Raw genomic sequence first — 16,386 nt, 5'->3', positions numbered from 1 at the left:
CACGCACACAGATACACGAGCACAGATACACGCACACAGGGATACACGGGCACAGGTACACACACACACGGATACACGGGCACAGTACACGCACACAGATACACGAGCACAGGTACACACACACACGGATACACGGGCACAGGTACACGCACACACACAGATACACAGGCACAGTACACGCACACACAGGTACACGGGCACAGGTACACGCACACACGGATACACGGGCACAGGTACACGCACACAGGATACACGGGCACAGGTACACGCACACATACACGGGCACAGGTACACGCACACAGGGATACACGGGCACAGTACACGCACACACACAGATACACAAGCACAGTACACGCACACACGGATACACGGGCACAGGTACACGCACACACACAGATACACAGGCACAGGTACACGCACACACGGATACACGGGCACAGGTACACGCACACAGGGATACACGGGCACAGTACACGCACACACACAGATACACAGGCACAGGTACACGCACACACACAGGTACACGGGCACAGGTACATGCACACACACAGGTACACGGGCACAGGTACACGGATACACGGGCACAGGTACACGCACACACACATACACGAGCACAGGTACACGCACACGGATACACAGGCACAGATACACGCACAGATACGCGGGCACAGATACACGCACACAGGGATACACGGGCACAGGTACACGCACACACACAGATACACGGGCACAGTACACGAACACAGATACACGGGCACAGGTACACACACACACGGATACACGGGCACAGGTACACGCACACACACAGATACACGGGCACAGTACACGCACACACAGGTACACGGGCACAGGTACACGCACACACACATACACGGGCACAGGTACACGCACACAGATACACAGGCACAGGTACACGCACACACGGATACACGGGCACAGGTACACGCACACAGATACACGGGCACAGGTACACACACACACGGATACATGGGCACAGGTACACACACAGAGATACACGGGCACAGGTACACGCACACAGGGATACACGGGCACAGGTACACGCGCACACGGATACACGAGCACAGTACACGCACACACGGATACACGGGCACAGGTACACGCACACACACAGATACACAGGCACAGGTACACGCACACACACAGATACACAGGCACAGGTACACGCACACACGGATACACGGGCACAGGTACACGCACACAGGGATACACGGGCACAGGTACACGCACACAGGGATACACGGGCACAGGTACACGCACACAGATACACGGGCACAGGTACACGCACACACGGATACACGGGCACAGGTACACGCACACAGGGATACACGGGCACAGTACACGCACACACACAGATACACAGGCACAGGTACACGCACACACGGATACACGGGCACAGGTACACGCACACAGGGATACACGGGCACAGTACACGCACACACACAGATACACAGGCACAGGTACACGCACACACGGATACACGGGCACAGGTACACGCACACAGGGATACACGGGCACAGTACACGCACACACACAGATACACAGGCACAGGTACACGCACACACGGATACACGGGCACAGGTACACGCACACACACAGGTACACGGGCACAGGTACATGGATACACGGGCACAGGTACACACACACACGGATACACGGGCACAGGTACACGCACACACAGGTACACGGGCACAGTACACGCACACACAGGTACACGGGCACAGTACACGCACACACGGATACACGGGCACAGGTACACGCACACAGGGATCTGCAGGAACAGGCACACACGGGTACTGACAGGTGTGAGCACACAGGGGGGCCCGTGCACACACACACACACGCACACACACACACGGGTCTAAAGCCCCCTGAGGTGGGCAGAGATCAGTCTGGTTCTCAGACTTCATCCCCGAAAGTGGGGGAATGTTCGAGATCTCTCACTCCTCTCCACCTGCGTCCCGTGGACGGTGCGGGTTTTCACTTGGAATCACAGTGCGCCGTATCCAAAAAAGCCAACTTTGAAGTACTTCTCTTGGGTTTCAACGTTTATTTGTGCGGGTCCGTGATGTCATTGATCTAAGAGCCGTGATTTTATGACACACGTAAGGACCCGACTCCTCCTTCCCCCCGCTTGTCAGTTGTGGGGGGTGCTTACGCATTAGCTTGAAACTCATCAATCGACAATATAGTGGCGTCCACTGGAGAGACTTGGGGCCCACGTAGTGTGTTTTCTGTCTGTTGTGAGGACAGAACTTCTGGCAGGGATCACCTTCCAGGCGTGCCCGGCACCTCTGCGCCCTGCGCCCCGCCCTCCCACGGCCAGGGGCTGGCCAGGCCCAAGGCGGGAGTGGGTGGAGCGTGGCCTCCTCAGGACAGCCACCGATGGGCCTCCTCACAGAGGAAGGACGAGCCCAATTACACCGGGCGCTTGGCTTTGTGTGAACGGCAGTGTCCCCTCGGATTCCTGAAAACATCTTGTGTTTTCCCAGGTGGCCTCAAAGATTCCCTTTGCCACGGATTTGATAGATAATGAGAAAATGCCAGTGAATCCGTCTGGAAAAATGAGGCCAAGCAAAGAGAAGTCGTCAGGAGCAAGTAAAGACAAGAGGTTGGTATTTGGGATCCAAGTTCCGCGGCCCTCTGCAGACACTCACCGCACCAGGGGCCGTGGGCAGCAGCGGAGGGCCTGGCCACCCCCGCGGCAGGCTCCGGGGAGAGGAGCGGGCCCGCAGGGAGCAGCAGCTGCTGGGGGCCTGGCGTCTCTGTCGTTTCCTGTGTTCGCGCTTCGGGGGTGTGCTTGCTGAGCCCCGATGCTGACCTAGCGTCTGCCCCCCGGGAATGCCCGCTGAGCCCCTCACCCATTCCCAGCTGCTGCGAGGCTGCTGTCTGTATGGTGACCCACCTGAACTAAATCTGTGTGTGTGTGTGTGTGTGTGAGTGTGTGCACATGCATTTTGCCAAGGAACTGCTTTCTTCTTGACTCTTCGCACATGAGACACTGATGCTGTGATTCTGCTCTTCTGCACCCAGCACCGCCCCCCCAGGCACGCTGGGAGAGCCACGGGTGGCTGGGGGCACTGCTGGAAGGCCCTGGGGCTTCAGCACCGTCTCCTGGGCCCCTCTTGCTTCCCTAGCTGCTCCCTTCTGACCTGCACCAGCCCCGCCTTGGGCGCCGGAAGCCTGAGTGGAAGCGAGCTGTGGGCGTGGGTGGGGGACTCCCAGGCTCGCGGGAGGACCGGCCTGGCCACCTGGCCTGCACCTGCTGGCCCTGCCCACCGCTGTGGGTTTCAGCGCTCTGGAGACCAAGCGTGGTTTGAGAGGCCTGGAGGAAGGTCGTCATGGTGTGACATGTGAATGGCAAAGGGCTGTTCTTTTCTGGGGAGTCATTGCTCCTTCGTGCCTAGAACACTTGGGGACAGTCTTGCAGGTCCGCACACTGGATGGACCCCCAGCCACGTGGAATTGCTTAGATGAACATGGACAGCAAATGTCTCCTCCCAGCACATGAGCGTCACTGTCAGAAAGCCCCTGGCCTCCGACCACCCTGTAGACAGGGCTTTACCGAGAACCAGGGTCAGAGGTGCGGACACTTGGAGTCTGTGTGGGGCAGGACTGGGGGCTGCTGGGAGGAGCGAACGAAGCCAACGCAGAGCCTGCTGCAGGTGTGGGGCTGGGGTCTTCCGGGAGGCCCTGGCCGAGGGGGAGCCCGCTGTGTTCCCAGCAGACTCAGCCCAGACTCCTCAGCCGGCGCGCATGCTGGGGCACTGCGGCCCTCCCACGCACCCTTCCAGAATGCTCTGCTGTTCTGAGCCTCCTTGTGCTAAAAGCAAAGAATATATATTAGCCCAAAGCCCTGATATTGGCAGAGAAATCTAAATTTCTCTGGGCTAATATAATATGTAAATCTAAATTTACATCTAAAATCCTAATTTAATACATCCTGTTTAAGGATTTATTACAACTGTGTATTTCCTTTGAAAACAAAGACCTTCCCCTGCACGTGGCTTTCTGTGCATTTTCCTGAATGTGTCACTTCTTACCTGGATTTGAAGTTTAAAACATAGTGTGTGTTCTCCCAGCTTCTAACCACCTGGGCCTGTCTGAGCTGCTGCCTGGAGGGGGAGCAGGTGGCCTCTCATGGCCTCTCATGGCCCCACCATCACTGCGTCGTCACCGCGTCGTGACAGCCCCTGAGCCCCCGGGACCGCAGTGTGGCCTGGAGGAAAAAGGAAAATTCTCTCTCCCCTGTTGGAAGAGGAGTTTCTGAGACTCGACTTGATGTGTAAAATCCTTTCCTTTACCCTTTGTTTCCTCAGTGCCTTCCGAGCGGGGCGTCTAGAAGAAAACCTAAAACAGCACATTCAGAAAGTACACAAATGCAGAAAAGGGCTTTAGGGGATGGAGCCACTCGAAATCAGGCAGGCTACGCAGGATTTGGAGATTGTAAGTATTTGTCGGCTGTGTGTAAAAATTAACTGTTCTGGGGAAAATCAAAGGGAACTTGCCACGCGCATGTTCTCTCCCATGACGGGGAGCGTTTACCGGGCCTCTTGGCGAGGGCGTGCCCAGGATCATGGTTAGAGGGCAGGAAAGTGTTTTCGTGGCACGTGAGCCCACAGATGTGTTGTGCCACCACTTGATCAGTGGAGACAGATAGGGACGTGTCTGTGGGGTCCTCGCCCACGTTTCGTGCCCAGCACAGCCTGGCGGGGCCGTGAGAGGGCCTGGCCGCAGCCGGGCGCAGGCTGACCCTCCGGTGTCTGTGTGGCAGGGAGGCCGGCCTCTTCACATGCGTCTGTCTGTTCGCGGGTACTAGTACGCACCGCTGTGTGTGCAGAATGACTGGGGTCATGAGAGGGATGCCGTGGTCAGGAAGGCAGCTTTCCGCCCTGAAGGACGCACAGTTACCGACCCAGCCGGTGGAGGGAACCCGCTGTCCTCCCTAGAATGACCGAGCTCAGAGAGCCTGTGTAGGCTGACCCGGATGTTTCCGTGCCCTTCCTGCTCACAGGGCAGGAGGACACGCCTGCTCTCCCCGGCCGGCTGGGCTCTGGTCTGCGAGTCTCACCCCCGATGCAGTGGCTCAGCACTGCCTGTCGGAGGGCTCGTTGTCACCTCTCTCCGTGGACCCGGGGCAGGACGGGGAAGGTGGGAGTGCAAGCGAAGGGCCTGGGCCATGTCATAGGGACCCCCCCCATCAGACTCTCCCCTCTTCTTAGAATCTTTTCCTTCCCAGCCCAGAGAACTGTACCTGCCTTCAGGTGAGCTTTATTCTTCCCAAATCTGTTTTCTACAGCTGTAACCTCCTCCTTAAACACCCCAAACTCTACCACGACTTCTAAACATCTGTGTCTCAAGCTTCACATTGTGGGAGAGTGAAAAGTCTGTTTGGTGTTAGGAACAACTCTGTGCTCACAAACCTAACATGAAATGGACCAGTTCCCTGAAAGACACCATCTGCCAAAGCTCACACAAGAAGGAATAGATGATTGGAATAGATTGATATCCGTTAAAGAAATTGAATCAATAATAATTTTCCACTGGGTTCACTGGTGAGTTCTATTGAACATTTAAGGAAGAAATTATACCCACTCTCTATAATCTCTTCCAGAAAACATAGGCAGAGGGAAAAAATCGTAATTCATTCTGTGAGGCCAGCATTACTCTAAATCAGAACAAAGGTGTTACATGGGAGGAAAACTACAGACCAATATCTCTCCTGAAAATTGATGCAAAAATCCTCAATAAAATATTAGCAAATCAAACTTAACAATATATAAAAAGAATTATACACCATGATCAAGTGGAATTTATCCCAGGTGTGCAAGGGTGATTCAGCATTTGAAGATCAATTTATATAATGCTAAAGAAGAAAAATAACATGATCATGTCAGTGGATGCAGAAAAAACATTTGACAAAATCCAGCACCTATTTGTGATAACAGCTTTTAGCAAACTAAGAATAGAGTGGAACTTCCTCAACTTGATAAAGAACATGTACAAAAGCTACCGTGAACATCATACTTCATGGTGAGAAACTAGAAACTACCCTTTCCCCTGAAGATCAGGGACAAGGCAGGGACATCCCTTCTGAACATTTCTGTCCAGCATCACACTGGGAGTCCTAGCTTTTGCAACAAGACAAGAAAGGGAAAAGATATACAGGTTAAGAAGCTAGAGCTAAAACTGTCTTTGTTTTCAGATGACATAATTGTCTATGTAGAAAATCCAAAAGAATTGACAAAAATACTCCTACAACTAATAAGTGGTCATGGCAAGGTTATAGGATCCAAGGTTAATATATAAAAGCCAATTGCTTACCAATACATCAGCAAATAAGTGGGAGTTGAATTTAAGAACATATCATTTACATTAGCACCAAAAAATGGTGCTAGGTACAAATCTAACAAAATATGTACAGGATCCATATGAGAAAAACAAAACTGATGAGTGAAATCAAAGAAGAACTAAATGAATGAGAGGAATCCCATGATCATGGATGGGAAGACTAGAGATTCAACACAATCCCATTCAAAATCCCAACAAGTTATGTTGTGGGTATCGACGACCTGATGCTAACGTTTAGATGGAGAGGAGATACGGGCCCAGAATCACCACAAATACTGAAGGCGAAGAACAAGGTTGGGGGACTGGCATTACCCGACCTAGAGACTCCCTGTAAAGCTACGGTAGTCAAGACGGTGTGGTGTTGGTGAAAAAGTAGACAAATGGGTCAACGGATCAGAGAAACGGACCCACGTAAGTACAGTCGACTGACGTTTGACAAAGGATCAAAGGCAACACAGTGGAGCAAAGACGGTCTCTTCAAGAGGTGGTGCTGGAACACTTGCAAAATAATGAATCCAGAGCAGACCTCACACCTTCACAAAAGTTAACTCAAGATGCATCACAGACCTAAATGTGAAACGTGAAACTGCAAAACTTCTAGGAAATAAAATAGGAGAAAGTGTAGGTGACCTTGAGTTGGCAGGGAGTTTTTACATAGAACACCAAAGGTATGACAAAAAATTGTTAACCTGACTTCATTAAAATTAAAAAATTTTTCTCTGTGAAAAGAGTAAGACAAGCCAGAGACTTGGAGAAAATATTTGCAAAACACACATCTGATAAAGGACTGCTATCCAAAATATGGAAAGAAAAACAAACAACCCAGTTAAAACATGAGCCATGGATCTGAACAGACACCTCACCAAAAAAGATATAGAGATGCTAAGCAAGGAAATGATGCTCAATATCGTATGTCAGGAGGGAATTGCAAATTAAAACAGAGCTACCACTCGCATGTACTAGAGTGGCTGTAACCCTAGCCACTGACCGCCGGATGCCGGTGAGGATGTGGAGCAGCAAGAACTCTCGCTCATTGCTGGTGGGGATGCAGAATGGTGCAGGCATGCGGAAGACAGTTCGGTGATTTATTACAAAATTGAATGTACTCTCACCTTGAGATTCAGCAGTTGTACTCCTTGGCATTTACCTGAAGGAGCTGAAAACTTAGGTCCACGCAAAAACCTGCTCACGAATGTTCATAGCAGCTTCACTCATAGTTAGCAAACCCAAGAGCAATTGAGATGTCCTTCAGTAGGTGAGTGGGTAAGCAAACTGTTTATGGATCCCATGGAATGTCACTGGGTCCAAAAAGGAATGAGCTATCACACCATGAAAAGACCCGAGGGAACCTCAAATGCATATTACTGAGAGAGCCAATCTGAGGTGACAACTGTATGACATTCTGGGAAAGGCAAAACTCTGCAGATGTGGGAGGATCAGTGGTTGCCAAGAGGGAGGACAGACGGAGCGGGGAGGACACTCAGGCAGCAGAACCACTGTGACCGCACAGTGATGGACACCTGTCACCATCCGTCTGTCTAAACTGGTACAATGCACAACACCAGAGTGAGCCCTGGTGGGCACTACGGACCCTGGGCGATGACAGTGGGTCCGTGTCGCTCCTGGATTGTGACAGATGTCCCAGCTGGTGGGGGATGAAGACAGCTCTACAGGAATAAAGCCTCTTCGTTTTCTGAAAAGTCTAATTTGAAACTGAAACCTGAGATTGCTGGGAGGGAATAGGGCACACGGGAAGGGCAGGAGAGAGGAATGGAGTGGACTCCTCACCAAGGGGCAGAGTGGTCCGCCATCAGGGGGGAGTGCTGAGCTCCGACCATCAGGCCGGGTGCCAGATGCCTGCAGAGGAGGGGGGGTGCCTTCACGGGTGGGCTCTCAGGCACTTTCCACGCAGCGCTTCTTGGGAAGCGACCGCAGAACGCATTTCTCCAAAACAAGACAGCAGAGCAGGAAAGAGGAGTAAGTGTTCTGGAAAAAGGGAAGCTGACCCAAGAGAGTGCCCGGGCGCCCCCAGACAGCCTGCTGTGCAGGCCGCCAGGCTGGGGTGCAGCCAGGAGGCTGCAGGGTGTCTCCCGGGCAGACAGAGGAGGCTGAGCGTCTGACCAAGGGGAGAGGACATCGAGGACTCCGTGACAAGTATGTCGAAGACAAAGGAAGACTTTCAAAGGAGCAGTTCTTAACCCACGAAGAACACAGGTTTCTACGGGAAAGAAGATGTCACCAGTGGACACTTGTTGGATCAGCAGCAAGTGCAGTCCCCCCGTGAGCAACACAGGTGTGCCCTCCGCGGGGCGCATCGTCCCCGGGACGGCACTGTAAATGTGATTCCCGGAGCGACCGTGTCCTCTCGCGCTGACTTTACTGGAAGAATCCACGCAGCACACACAGCACATGCTAGCCGACCGCGGCTCTGGCCCACAGCAGGCTGTTAGTAAAGTTTGGGGGAGTAAATAGTTACACACGGAATTTGGACCGGGCAGGTTTGGACGTTGTGCAACGGTCAGCTGTAGTATTTACCGAGTCGTAGTGACATAAGCTGAACGTTCATTTCGCCCCTTGCTGTGATGGGTCCGTATGGGGGGACTCAGGTGCCTGGGCTGGGGGCGGGGTCCAGGTCATGCCCCAGGGAGGTAGAACTGAGGAACATGGGGGCGCACAAAGGCCAGGCCCTTCTTGGGGATGGGCTGGGCCCAGCACTGCCAAGTTCCTACTGGCCAGCGTCTCTCAGGGCGGAGGCAGGAGAGAGCCTGCTCCTTGGTGCTAGCCCCTCTGTCCCACCTCCCGGGCCCAGCAGACTGGCGAGGAGCTCTGTTAGGGACCCCTGGTCCCGTTGCTGTGTCTGTGGCGGGAGGGTGGCACTTGCAGCCCTGCCCTCCGAGGGCAGGTGTGAGTCTCGGGTGGGACCATGGGCAGGGATGGTGAGCAGGAGAGCCTTCATCCGTCCATCACCTGGCGTTCACTCAGACAGCTGTAGGCAGAGGTCACAGGCGGGGCCCAAGTGGGACTCCAAGAGGAGTGGCCCGGGGGCAGACCTCAAGAGGCCGCTGTCCTCCATGAGCCGGAGGTCGCGCTCAGCCGGCTCCATTGCAGAGCATCCCGCAGTGAGTAGGCCCCTCGGGGAAGGCGGGCTCCAGCCAGGGGGACAGAGTGCTGCTCGCCCCTGCACGGGTCCACAGGTCTGCACCAGAGGCATGCTTTCGCCGCGGGCCCTGCCGGCCTGGATAGCTTTTACCCCCTCCCTTTCTCCCAAAAGGCTAGAAAGCTGCAGGGCGAAGTGAGGAAACTGAGGCTGGGACCGACCTGGACGAGAAGCCGCCAGCTGACCGCTCTCGCTGGACACCTGCCGCTCCACGCACCTGCCTCTCGGCCTTGGGATACACTGTTCAGCATGAAGTAGTAAGAGGAGAGCTGACAGATGCTAAGGAGCGAGTATCACTTGTGCTGCCCGAAAGTCTTTAGACCTGAGAAGTTGGTTTAGCAGCTCGTGAGCCCACCAGGTGCCCCCTTCCAAGCGTCTGGGGGGGAGGGGGTGGGTCCGACGCCACCCTGGGCGGTTGTTCACGGCCTCGGCTGCGTGGCTGCTTCAGAGGCTGCACAAGGTTTAAGCTGGATTAAAGGAGAGAATACGGTAAACAAGCCACACGGTTTTCACTCCCGTGCCCACGTCTCTGCAGATCCGCCTGACGACATGTTTTGGTGTCAGCCCCTGTCCCCCCCACCCCTGCCGCCCTGGTCACCCATGTGACCCTCATGTCCACTGACTCATGCGTTTCAGTTGGGGGGGGTCAGAAGTCCATGAGTCCCCTCCTTGCACCTGGCACTGCTCTTCTTTGGCCTCACGCTTCTGCTTGCACACCTCTGCCCCTGTCCGCCCTTCGCAGCCCGCCCTCACCCAGGCCAGTCAGACCCTGCCCGACTTACTCTCTGCAGGACCATCTGATTGTTAAATAAATTCCAGGCCTTAACCTCGAAAATGTCCTTGATTTGACCTCAGCTCCTTGGCCTCTGGGTGGGAGGGAGGCAGTTAGACCAGGCCTACACTGGGGTCCGGTGACCCCCCACCAGACCCTGGCGTGCTATTCCCGCTGCCCTTGCAGGGACGAGCACCACCTGATCTCTCACCCGGGGACCCCTCTAGAGCTTGGCCCCTGCCCCATGCAGGGGAGGCGGGTGGACTGGCCTGGAGGGGAGGGAGCGTGGGGCAGCGGCCGTCTTCCCGGGGACACTCCCCACCCGGTTCTTCCCCTCCCTTAGCTTAGCCGATGGTTTCTTTATCGCTTCTCCTAAGAAGGGGCTGTTGGAATAACATTCTGCCATGATGTGGTGTCCCTCACTTACCGCGAGCTTGCACGGGGATGACTAACCCAGACTCCTACTACTTTGCAGGTGCGCAGGCAAGCTGGGGGGTCAGTTTTAGAGGCCCATCCTAGCTTGGCCCTGCTCCTGATTGGGCCTTGTGGTTGGTTCCCTTGTAGATTTGGAGTGTCTGGGGTGGGTGTGCCCTCCCTGGCCCCTGACCGACCCCCTCGTGCTCCCCTCTGCTGCGTGGTCATGTCCTCCTTCCTTGGTTTCTGAGTGAGCCCCTCTGTGCCTGATGGCCAGGACTGTGTGTCCTAGGACCCCCTTCTCTGCCCAGCGGCCCTGGGAAGGCAGAGGGAGGAGGACCTGGAGGAGGGGCCGGGAAGCCGGGGGTGGGGGCAGAGATTGTGCTAGGAGGTGGGATGGTGTGGGCTGTGGGGCCACGGCCAGGTGTCCCCACCCAGGACGTGCCCTGGGAGCAGAGCCCTGGCCCGGCACCGTGTACCTTGCAGGCCTCGGCGCCATGACCCAAGTTTTCCTGCAGGTGGCGCTTCGTGTCAGCCGTGACCTGCTTCTGGGCTCTCCGGAGGCCCACACCCACCCAGGAGGGCAGATGCCCTGTGCCCAGGGCCGGGCAGGGCCACCCCACAGACTGATGTCTGGGGCGTCTCCGCCCACCTTGACCAGGCACCTTGGATTCCTCAGAGACCCAGGCCTGAAAGGAGGGTCAGGCCTGGCCCTTGGCTGCGACCCCTTCTCTTCCCACTGGCCACCCGTGCCGCCAGGAGCTGGTGCCCTTCGGAATCCCCCACACCCGCCACCGTCTAGCCCAGGAGGAACACTCCTGCCTCCCCACCCGTGTCTCAGAAGCAACCCACAGTGTGGCAGTGTGGCCAGGACGTGGCCCTAGGCCTTGTGGGCAGAGGTCCGTTCAGGTACCCCAGGTGGTCGTCAGGCGGGGGGCCGCCTTGCCTGCTGAGAGGAGCAGGACCAGACCTGGACTCCTGCAGGGTGGGGGGCAGGGTGGGGCCCCCGTGCCGGGTCGAATGGAGGTCATGGCCATGTCAGGGGGGGCTGGCAGTGCTGCTGGACTGGGTTGGGGCGGGTCGTGGGGTGTGCAGGCCGCTGGGGCTCCTGGCGTCTGCCCTCTCGGGTGTCCAGACAGAGGCTGGCTGTTTGCACCATCCCCATGGGGCAGGATGCCAGGAGGGTCTCACGGGCTTGGGGCTGCCTATTTCCCAGTGCACAGAAAGGCATGTTATGGGGCTGAAAACAGCTAGCCATGTCCTTGAGGAGCCAGAGGCTCATGGGAAGCAGAGCCCCTACCTCCCAGCATTCCTGGGTGGGAAGAAATGGTGCCACGCCCCATCCTATCCTCCCAGTGGGGTCCCATCTCCGTGCTCCCTGTGGGGTCCCCATCCTATAGTCCCATGGGGCCCCCATCCCTGTGCTCCCATGGGGCCCCCATCCCCGTGCTCCCAGTGGGGCCCCATCCTATCCTCCCAGTGGGGTCCCATCCCCGTGCTCCTAGTGGGGCCCCCATCCTATACTCCCATGGGGCCCCCATCCCCGTGCTCCCAGTGGGGCCCCCCCATCCTATACTCCCATGGGGCCCCCATCCCCGTGCATCCGCAGAACTCAGCTCACTCCCCTCATGCTGCGCCTCCAGTGGGGTCCCATCCCCATTCCTCCAGCAGGCCCCATCCCTGTGTTGCTGTATGGGGCAGGTGGAGGGCCACGTGCACCCACAGGCATCAGAGTGGGCAGATGGGACAGAACCACCCAGGCTTGCCCGAGGCTTTCTGCGGTCACCACAGCGAGGTTTGGTGTGTGCCCGGGAATGCTGTTCCCTGGACTTGGCTCCGAAGGGCCAGCACAGGCCTCTCCCTGCGATACCGCCTGCCCACCTGACCCTCTAGGCGTGGGCAAGGGGGGCGCCTGTCCTGGAGGGGGCTCAGGACGCTTGGGGGCTGAGAGCGGGAGGCATGACAGAGCCCTCGGCGAGGTGGGCTGTGAGAACATCCCCTGTGAGCTCTGAGAGGCTTTTCTCCAAATCACCCCCAGGTTGGGTAACTTACAACTAGTTCAGCTGTGAAATATCATGATGTTTTGGCAAACAGAAGCCCCCCTTTCTGGTGTGAGGTTTGACAAGAACCACAACACAGAAGATGTCTAATGAGGTTAATGAGGTGTCAGGAGAATGAAAACCCAGGAGGCCGCCTGGGGCCTCAGGCAAGTTGAACTTCTATGGGCCTCTCATTGCTGGTCATGCGCTGGTCATTGTGAGAAGACGCGGCAAGGGGGGTGACCCAGCTGTCAGGACACCCCCAGGAGACACCCGCAGAACTCAGCTCACTCCCCTCATGCTGCGCCTCCAGAATGTTCCCCCATGTGTTTCAACATCTGCGTCTGGGTGCCGGGGGCTGAGGTGATGGTGGTGACGGAGGAGACGGTGGTGGAGGGGTCGGTGGTGGTGACGGAGGGGACGGGGGTGATGGTGTTGGTGACAACTAAGTCTTCCAGAGTCCTTACTTGAGGCCAGTGCTATGCTAAGTACTCCAAGTATTAGACTTTGTACTCTCCACCTTGAGGCCATGTGGTGGTGCTGCGGTTATTCCCACTTTACAGATGAGGACGCTGAGGCACAGGGGAGGTAGGCGGCCTCCCCAAGGTCACAGGGCAGGACTCCAGCAATCTGGCCCCAGTCCCTCCTCTTTACTGCTCTCTAGCCCCTCCAGCGGAGTCCTGGCCGGTTCTGCTCCCAGCCAGGCCGGTGACCAGCTTCCTCATGAGATGGGACAATCATCCTCATAACCCATGGGGCAGGGCTCCGTCCGAGCCTGCAGGGTGGTCAGACAGAACAAAACCAGTCTTGTAGACCCAGAGCCTCCAGGTGGGGACAGAACCAAACCCATGCTTCCAACATGAACTGTGAAACTGCAGGGGAAGGTCCCGGGCCCCTGGGCTCAGCATTGGCAAAGCAAAGACTCCGGAGCTCCTGCCTCCCGGGACACCACACGGGCTGTATGCCAGTGCTGGTCCCAGGGAGGCTTGGGGCTCCTGGCAGATGCCGGGAGGGAGGCCGTGTCAGCGCGTGCAGCCCACTCTACCCCGGCCCTAGGATGGGTGTGAGCCTGTGGGTGCTTAACGACGTGCGACATCCCTGCCCCCGCCAGGCCCTAGCTCTCCGGGCTCATCTCGTCCCCTCCCTCCCAGCAACTGCCTGGCTTGAGACGTGCCATCAGGGGGCCCACACCCCTCTCACACCTGTGCGCTCTGGGCCCTGGCTCTGGAGAAATCCGTGGGCTCTGACCTGTGGCTCCAGCCTATGAGGACCCCCCTTGACCAGGCAGCTGGGGTTCCGTCTCAGAGGCGCCTGGCTGAGTTCCAGTGAGAGGGAGTGGGAGCAGGCCCAGTGTTGGGGGGGCAGGGCAGGGGTCACCTGCTGCCTGGACCAGCAAACCCTGAGTGGCACCGAGAAAAGACAGAATGACAAAGGTGTGAGCAAGCCCTACAGCTGGCGAGACCGAGGGACAGTGCTGGGGAGCACTCAGCGGGCTGTCCTGTGGGGGAAGGAGCTAGGAGGGGGACACCGGCCTGGGGCCTGCAGGAGGAGGGTCGGGGCTGGTGGTGTGCATGACGCCGGCAGGGAGCGGGCGCAGATCCCGGAGGACCCCTGAAGATCAGCAGCCCAGGGGAAGGGGACACAGAGGTTAGCCCCCTGCCTGGAGCACCCCTCCCGCCAGCTCGTGGTCACTCAGCTCAGCCCAGTGAGGGTGCTGGACGGTCTCCTGTCCTCCTTCATGCCACCACCCTGCCCCGCTGTCCAGGCTTGCCAGCCCTTGGTGACTCTTGGGCAGGCCAGGCCAAGGGCTGGGCACTGGGTAGGCCCGGTGGAGGCCCCAGTGCCCGCGGCAGAAAGCAAAGGCTTTAGGGACCAAGTCCAGAGACCTAGGGAGGAAGCTCCAGCCCTGTTTTCCCTTAGCCGGGGGTCACTCCGTAGCCCTTCCACAGCCCCTCTAGACAGCCTGTGGGCAGCTCGCAGTGGGCAGCCGCTCTCAGCCCCCGCTGCCTGGGGCCGTTCTGTCTAGAACCTGCATGTGTAGGGTTGGCCTTTGAAGGGGACACTTAGAGGAGAGAGCACTGGGTCAGGAAGGAGTCAGCACACAGGCCCCCTGGGCTGATTCCACCTTCCTAAGGACACCTGCGTTTTCATCAGAGGCTCTGTGGCAGGTAGCAGGTGAGTTGGCTGGGCTGGGAGGATGGTCTGCGGGGAGCAAGACCCCCAAACAGTCACCCTTTAAATTCCGGATCAAAGTCCTGTCTGCACATCCCTTTGTTCTGCCTTTTGCAGAGTGGGTTTCTGAAAATGGCTTCCAACTCCACTTAGTGCCCAGCACACAGCCCAGCAGGGGCAGAGGCTGAGAGAAGACGGGGCGGGGGGGGGGGCTTTCTCACCTGTTCTCCCCGACTCAGCTGTGCAGCATGGGTCTGCACACCCTCCATGGCCTCTGTGGACCCCTCCCTGCCCCAGCAAACACTCCCCGTCCCGTCCAGCTCCCCCCGCCAGACTGCTGATCCTGCGAATGCCTGGGACTGACCCCAGAAGCCCCCACCTCCCCACCATACGGCATGCTCTTCAGAAGGTCCCCTTCTGTGTGCACCCCAGCACCCAGCACCTCTGCCCAAGCTGCCCCGTGAGGCCCCTTCTCCCCAGGGGACTGCCTGCTCACTCAAGCATCCCCTCCAGGGCACCTTTTCCAGAGGCCTCCTGTCTGCACGGAGCTCCCTGGGCACACAGGGACATGCTCACACCTGGAATGTCCCCAGCAGTCCTGGAGCCGACTCAAACCCCAGCAACCTGGTTCACGGTGGTGTCCCCAGTGCCCAGAAGGCATATGGGGCATGCTTGGCACCTGCCACCAAGGATGACCTGGCATTTCTGCCCCCAAGCCAGCCCTACCTAGCTCTGGAGTGGGGAGGCTGCAAAGGCCTGTGGGTGCAGAGGCTCCCTGTGGGGGCCCCACAGTGACAGGGAGGGAGCCCGCTGACCCAGAATGGGTGGCCATGTTGAGGTGCCTGAGGCCTGCAGGTGGAGTCCCTCACTCCCCAAAGGACGGCTGGTGTCTGCTGGAACCCCCAGCCGCACAGAGAACGGGTGCTCCCTGGGCTCCCAGGCCTCCCCCAGGGCTCCCTGGGCCTCCATCCTCAGCCCTGTCCAACTGGGGGCCGGGAGGCACTGCCTGCTCCGGCGGGCCCCCTGACTCCGCCCGGGCTCCCCTCTGCCTGCTCCCCGCGCCGCGCGGCCGCCGCCGGAGGGCGAGTAGGAGCGGCGCCACTGCGGGCCCCGACAGTCCCCCGCGGCGCCACGGGTGGCGGCCACAGCGCAGGTCCGAGCTGGGCGGGGCCGTGCGCGGGCTGGGCTCCAGGCGGGGGGGGTGGGGGGGTGGGGGGGTGGAGGGGCGGGGCCTGGCGGCGTCCGGGTCGTCAGGACAACCCAATGACCCGCCAATCTCCTGTGCCCAGCCAGGCGCAGCAAGCCCGGCTCAGGGGACCAGCCGGCCGAGTCGGGCCGGGCTGGGCTGGGCCGGGCCGCACTGGGCCCGGGGCAAGGTCACCGCAACAGGCCGGCCCTGGGGGCTCTGTCGGTTACGGGGTCCCGAGCCAGGCGCGGGATGCGCAAAGGCTCGGGACAGTCGA

General features: G+C 58.0%; 1 protein-coding gene across 2 annotated transcripts in view; it reads left to right on the top strand.

The window, feature by feature from the left end:
* The window catches only part of LRRC27 (leucine rich repeat containing 27), a 38,418-nt gene extending 28,380 nt beyond the window's left edge, over window positions 1-10,038 (top strand). Inside the window, exons 9-11 of one of the 2 annotated variants that reach the window (XM_078076940.1) lie at window positions 2,511-2,629; window positions 4,338-4,464; window positions 9,641-10,038. In XM_078076940.1, coding sequence (XP_077933066.1) covers window positions 2,511-2,629; window positions 4,338-4,416 — 198 coding nt within the window. In that variant the 3' untranslated portion in view covers window positions 4,417-4,464; window positions 9,641-10,038. Of the gene's footprint in view, window positions 1-2,510; window positions 2,630-3,440; window positions 3,993-4,337; window positions 4,465-9,640 lie in introns of those variants that run through there. The other variant, XM_078076941.1, reaches the window with a different exon arrangement.
* Window positions 10,039-16,386: the final 6,348 nt, after the last annotated feature.

Source organism: Halichoerus grypus, chromosome 7 (genome assembly GCF_964656455.1).
Source record: "Halichoerus grypus chromosome 7, mHalGry1.hap1.1, whole genome shotgun sequence".
Taxonomy (NCBI): domain Eukaryota; kingdom Metazoa; phylum Chordata; class Mammalia; order Carnivora; family Phocidae; genus Halichoerus; species Halichoerus grypus.
Note: the sequence above shows the minus strand (reverse complement) of the source record. Positions and strands in the feature narration are given on the sequence as shown.